This window comes from Tupaia chinensis, unplaced genomic scaffold, assembly GCF_000334495.1.
Source record: "Tupaia chinensis unplaced genomic scaffold, TupChi_1.0 Scaffold149964_2, whole genome shotgun sequence".
NCBI classification, from domain to species: Eukaryota; Metazoa; Chordata; class Mammalia; order Scandentia; family Tupaiidae; genus Tupaia; species Tupaia belangeri.
The window spans coordinates 2,202,398-2,208,710 of NW_006209806.1; the positions used below are offsets into that span (position 1 = coordinate 2,202,398).

A 6,313-nucleotide genomic window follows, 5' to 3' on the forward strand; every position below is an offset into this window, starting at 1 on the left:
TTCTGCCGGAACTGGAAGTCATGGGGCGCCTTGTGGGCCACGAGCCCTGAGCACTTGCGGCTGCCGTGGATGATGGCGCGCAGGCCGGCCCACGAGCGCTTCTGCACCTGGAAATGCGCCGCCTCCTCCTCCGCGTCGCCCGGCTACGCCCCGCCCGGCGGGGGCCCGGTCCGGCCCGGCGGGGCCCCGGTGGCCATCCTCTCGGCCCCCTCGGAGCTCAGTGAGAAGCTGTGGGGCAGAGAGCAGGATGGGTGAGGGCGAGGGGCGCTCCGTGGGCTGGCACCCGTCCCTGGCCACCGCCCGCCCCCCCAGCAGCTCCCAGGGCCTGCTTCTCCCCACGGCCGCCGGCCCCATCCCTGGGCTGAGTGATCCAACCAAGCCTCCCCCAGACTGCTCAAATCCATTGCCAATCTTCCTTTTTAAAGAACTATTTTATTTAATTTTATTCATCATTGCTATTTTAAAAATTTGACCAGAGAGAGAGGGAGAGAGAGTGAGCGGCGAAGTAAGAAAGCAAGCCGCCAAGTGTGGGGCTCGAACCAGGGTCGGCCACGTGGGGTCCAGCGTCTCAACCACCACGCCACCTGCTTCCCTCACCCCACCCCGAAGATGAGTCCAGACTTCCTGGGCCAGCAGGTGGCGTGGTGGTTAAGGCACTGGGCCCCACGCGGCCAACTGTGCGGTTCGCATCCCAGACCTGGCAGCTTGAGTAACATGCGGGGTACGTGCGCGGGCACGCATGCAGACACGCCCCGAGTCCGGAGAGGATGGAGAAGGGGCTGCGGCGTGACCGGCTCCCTAGGGGCTTGCTCATCCCCTTCTCGATTTCCAGTGAGCACACACCCCCTACGGCAAAAATGTAAAAGACCCTGGTCGTGGCCTCCACGGTGAGCCCCAGCTGAGCCCTGAGACGCGCCCGCCCTCACTGCACCGGCGGGACTGGCCCTCCCTGGGTGCCTGGGGCAGACACCTCCCGGCCCCAGGCCCTTGACGCTGTCCCCTGGCCTGGACCTGCCGGCGCGGCGTGCTGGAGCGGCTCCTAATCAGATCTCTGCGACTACCCGCGGGTCCTCAGAGACCCTGTGACTCCCAGGCCGGAGCTGGGTCCCACAGCCCTGCGGCGCCTGGCCGTCCTCCCTCGGCATTTGTGCCCCCCACCCCGTGTCAGTCCCACTCGTGGCTGTGCCCCAGAATGGCACGTGGCACCTGGCACTCACAGGCCACCCACGGGCAGTCACAGAGCGAACAGCCCTGCTGGGCCTGCGTGCTTACGGCCCAAAGCCCCCAGTGTGGGGACTCAGCCAAGCCGGTCACCACGCAGCTCTGCGGGGCCCCAGGCCTTCCGGAAGTGCTCAGAACAAGGGGAGAGCCCTGCCAGGTCCGGAGCGCCGCAGGTGAGGGAGGGCGACGTGCAGTCCCGCCCCCGCGCCCAGCCTACTTCTCCAGGGCACTGCACTGGCCGGGCAAATATTTGCTTTCCGGAACGCAAGCCGGGCCACGGTGCCCAGTCTGGGAGAGTGCAGCACCTGCCGCTGCCCTCCTGAAACCCCGGTCGGGGCCCATGCCCGGACTCCCGGCCCAGACCACGGCTCTGCTCACAGACGCCCGCACTCCCCCGCAGGGAGCGGAAATGAACTGCTGTCCCCCGGCCCCGGAAAGGACAGGGCAGCGCGTCCCAGGGTCTTAGAGGAGCAAAAGGCAGGGTGGGTGCCCCCCTGGGCGGGTGGGCTCTGACTCCGGGAGGGCAGGTGAGGAGGCTGGCTGGGCGGTGCTGCAGAGCAGATGCAGGGGCGCTCCTGGTCAGAGCCAAGTGAGCCAGGAGAGGGGAGAGGAGCCGCTCCGGCCGCCCAGCCACGGCCGGTGCCAGACAGCAGCTAGGGAGCTCCCCGGCTGAGGCGGGCACTGCGGGGCCCTAGGAGGGGCGAGGGCCTCCCTGGCTGGAGACAGACAAGGTGGCAGGAAGGTGGGCCCAGGGGTGGCTCCACGCTTTGCCAGGAGGCTCCTTTCCAGAGCTCTGATCCAGCTCGACCCAAGTGAGTCAGAGGGAACTGCTTCCCCATGCTTCGACGATGGGGCCGGGACCGGCCCCCAGCCAGGACAGGCAATGGGGCCCAGAGACCACGGTGGGAAGTCCCGGCCTGCCACGGGCTGCGGGGAGCCACAGGCAGTGCTGGGCAGCGGCTGGGCCAGGCACCCGCGCGGCCTGAGGGATGCTGGCAGGAAGCCCAGAGCACGGAGCTGGGGAATTCCTGGGACATCCACCCGCTGGAGCGCGTCCACCCGGCTCACTGCGATGACCCACAGCTCCCTGGGGACCCCACCGGCCACGAGCCAGGCAGCTGATGCAAGCACGTGGCCCGTGTCCACCAAGAACGCGAACTCCCAGCTTGCCTGGCGTCGCCGCAGACAGTCCACGAGGCGAAAGTACGGTCCAGGAGGCGGCAGAGGGAGGGCAGCATCGGAGGGCTGCTCGGAACCTCCGGGACGCGGCTAGAACCTGCGGACCTGAGCGTGCGGGCGGCCCGAGGCCGAGCTGCAGCCTGCCCCGCCCTGCCCTCCACTGCCCAGAGGCAGAGCCACCGCGGCAGAGCGGCCGAGGAGAGGTACGGGTGAACCGAAGTGGCCCAGCCTGGCCCCGCCCGACGCCAACCACGCCGCGCTCCACAGTCAAGAGTTTACACAGCTGGGAGGTGAGGGCGGGCCGGGCCTGAGCTCGGACCCACCTACACCCTCTGACTCGCTTCCTTCTGCTGGTCAGCAGGACGCCCTCGGGCCCGGGTGGCCCTGCGCAGCCCCGGGGTCCCTGGAGCGACCACCATCGAGGCCCAGGGCTGGGACTTCTATGTGAGCTGTGCCCCAACGGGGGGACCAGGCTCCTGGTCTGCCAGACCCGTGAGGCCGCTGACGAGGGAGGCAGCCCGGCACCTAGAGGGGGCAGACTCCACACACTGGCGACTCAGGCCAATCGCAGACACGGCAAAGGACCGCGGTGCTCAGCCGGCGCCAGGCAGACAGGCGCATGTGGGCCAGATCCCACATGGCCCACCATGGTTCGAGTCCTGGCCCCGGTGGCGTGAGAATCTCACCGGGCCCAAGTGCATGAATGCCCCAAATCCCAGGAAGATGGTGGAGGAGAAGGGACTGTGGCGTGGCCATCCCCCCCAGGGGTGACTTCTCACCTTCCCTCTCTCTGTCTCTTTCTCTCCGGCGAGCGCACCTGCTCTATGGCTAAAACCTAAAAAAAAAAAGCCGGTACTGAGACAGCTCACTCGGGCAAGGGACTCCTGTGACGTCGGTCTGCCGGCCAGGTCTCGGGGTGTGGGATTCACCGACCGCGCTGGGCCTCGAAGGTGCACACCGGACTGTGACCCTGAGGGGCCAGTCCTGGAGTCACCTCCACTTTGGGGGCTGGAGAATAGGCTCAGAGAGGTCAGACGGCCTGTCTGATGTCACCCAGCAAAGGAGAGGACAGAGCCTCAGTCTGTGGGACCCCAAAGCCACATGCTTAGCCCAGGGACTGCCCCCAGCAGACACTGGGCCGTCTGGGACATCTGCGGGTGTCACAACGGGGATGCTCCTGCATGGACAGGGGGCGCAGTGATTCCGCTCAGCACCTGCAGGCCCGGGACGCCCCCAGGGAACCGCCTGCTGCGATGTCCGTGTGCCCACGGAGGAGACCTGGACTCAGCCAGGCCGCCTCCTTGGGCTGAGCAACTGGGACCGAGCCTCGAGTGGGGCAGGGACTCTGAGAGGGCCAGAGCCTGGGCTCCGCCAGGCCCCCGCCAGCCAGGCCCCCGGGCCCAGCCTACCTTCTCCAACGTCCTGCGTTCTCCTTGTCCAGACGCAGCTTCTTAACCTTCCGCATCAACCACTCGGCGACCTCAGGAGACGGGCCGTCCTGCGGGGGGCGAGGGGGCGCTGCAGAGCTGGGACTCAGGGGTGCCGGAGAGCACGTGCCCTCGCCCCCCCCGCCCCCCAACTTCGCAGGGTGGCCCTCCAAGCCTCGGGGGATGCCCCAGAGCCAAGGGCATCCCGATGAGGTGGTGCCCCAGCCCCTGCCCAGGTATCTGCCGACACCGGCAAGTCCCACCAGGCAAAAGCGCCCGTTCCAGGGCCGGCAGGCTGGGAGTGGTGACGGCTCTGGGCTCCCACATGCACGTCTGTGCTTCAGGGCCCAGACCCGGCAGCTTGAAAATCCCGCCGGTGCATGTGTGCGCCCAAAGTCCCAGGAGAGTGGAGGAGGGAGTGTGGCCATCCCTCCGGGGGTGATTTCTCACTTTCCCTTTCTCTCTGTCTCTGTCTCTCCCTCAGACTAAGTGCATGTGCCCTATGGCAAACAAATAAACAAACAAACAAAACTAAAAACAAGCCAAAAAGAAAAACAAACACAAACCATAAAAACTGCCTATTTCGAAAGACTCTGGGATGTCACCCAGGGACCTTGGGCAGAAACAGAGCAGTCCCTTAGTCCTCGCTGTGGCCGCCCCCAACGGCTCGGTGGCCGCACCTGCTCCCCTCGCCTGGGCTGTGCCCTCAGGCCATGCTGCCTCGTCACTCTCCCTGGGCCTCTCCCTGGGCCTCGGCGTGCCCCAGCCTCAGGGCTTCTGCGCGGCCACCCTGCCCTGGGATGCCAGCCCCATTCTTCCTGTCTGACTTGTCCCTCCTGACCCCTCGAGTCCCAGTGTCACCTCCCTGGAGCTCTCCCGAGCTCCCAGTCTCACGTGCCAGGGCAGACAGGAAGACCGGGCAGCGATCTGGACGCTACCCCTTTCCAGGACTGGTGTCAGCCAGGGCGGTTCTGCTCTCATGGCCACGTGGCCATGTCTCGCCCGGGGGTGGGGAGTGGCCTGCCGTGGCGGGGCAGAGGCCAGGGATGCTCAGGACGCTGAAGCCCCGCACTCCCTTCCTGCACGGAACCACCGGCCCAGGTTCTGACCCCGCCAAGGCTCGGGGTGCTTCGCGGTGCAGTCCCCAGGGCCCGCTGCATCTCTGCGTTCCCCACAGGCCCCTGAGCCCCGAACTGTGCCTGGCACTCAGGAGCTGCCATAGACAGTGACCAAGAGGACAAGTCACCGCCCTCTCCAGGCTGTCACGGCCCGAGGCTTGGTGGGTCCCGGACCACTGAGCCAGACCTCACCACGCCTCACCACGGATAGTCGCACAGATGCTCCCAGAGGAAGCGGCACCTGGCCACAGGGCGGAGCTCACAAAAGAGCCAAAACCACCAGGAAGTGCTGACCTCACTGTTGGCCAGCGGTGCAGCGTATGGGCTCGGTTATCACAGAGACGCGGGTTCAAATCTGGGCTCCGCCGCCGCAATGTGCGACTTTGCAGAAGCCGCTTAACCTCTCTGGGCCTCCCTACCTCTGGCTAACGGTGAGGCAGGACTGAGCCCCAGCACCGAGGGCCGCTCACTGTAGCTCTCACTGGGCGGTCAGGGTCACCCTAGCGAACTGACAGCTGACACTGTCCACCCCACCCGGTACAGGGCAGGGGTGGGCGAGTCAGGCAGGTGCACCCTGGCCAGATCCAGTCACAACGGTGGTCCCCCCTTATTCCCGGTAAACCTTCAGGGGCTCCCTCCTGGAGGCTTGCAGAAAGCTGCGGACGCTGGCCTGGGTCCGAGCCAACTGTCCCTGTGCGGGCAGTGACCCAGGCGGTGGGAAAGCACTTCCTGACCATCCGACAATGACCCCACCACCGGGCCCAACTGACCTTCTACAGGGTCCTCAGAGCCTCCATCGGAGCCATAGGCAGGGGGTGGACCTGGATAGAACGGCGGGTTAGCGCAGGCGGCGGCCTCTGCACACCACCGCCCACTCCGCCGCCCTGACCCGCGCGGGTTTCCAGCCACTTGGCAGGGCCGGCGCCTGGCAGCGAAGCCATCCCGTGGGGCTCAGTGCCCCCAGGACCTCCACAGGGACTCCAGGGATTGGTGGCTACAGTCCCCACCCCCTGGGCTCCAGTCCCAGCTCCTCGAAAGCAGGTCCATTCTTGCCGCCGCCGCAGAGAGATTTCGGACGACCGGGGGCAGGGGGCAAGGTCCGGGGCCACTTCCACGGGAGGATCGGGGCTGGTCCAGGGCGGTGGGAGGAAAGGGGGCCGGGCGCGGGCCAGGCCTGGGGCCGCTGAGCGGAGGCCAAGGGCAGGGGCGAGGGCACCGGGCACAGGGGTGGCCTCCACCTCGGGCAGGGCTTGTCCCGGGGCGGAGAAGGTCAGGACCCCCAGAGTCAGCACGAACTAGGGTGCGGCCGCCCGAAAGGGCCGGGAGCCAGGCGGCTCGGCTCGGGCAGCCCCGGCATGGAAGCAGAGG

General features: G+C 67.1%; 1 protein-coding gene across 1 annotated transcript in view; it reads right to left on the bottom strand.

Annotated features, from left to right (window-relative positions):
* The window catches only part of DPP9 (dipeptidyl peptidase 9), a 63,986-nt gene extending 59,278 nt beyond the window's left edge, over positions 1 to 4,708 (bottom strand). Inside the window, 3 exon segments of the mRNA XM_027769611.1 lie at positions 30 to 228; positions 3,810 to 3,898; positions 4,689 to 4,708. Of these exon segments, the coding sequence (XP_027625412.1) occupies positions 30 to 228; positions 3,810 to 3,865 (255 nt within the window). The 5' untranslated portion in view covers positions 3,866 to 3,898; positions 4,689 to 4,708.
* Between the last annotated feature and the right edge of the window lie 1,605 nt (positions 4,709 to 6,313).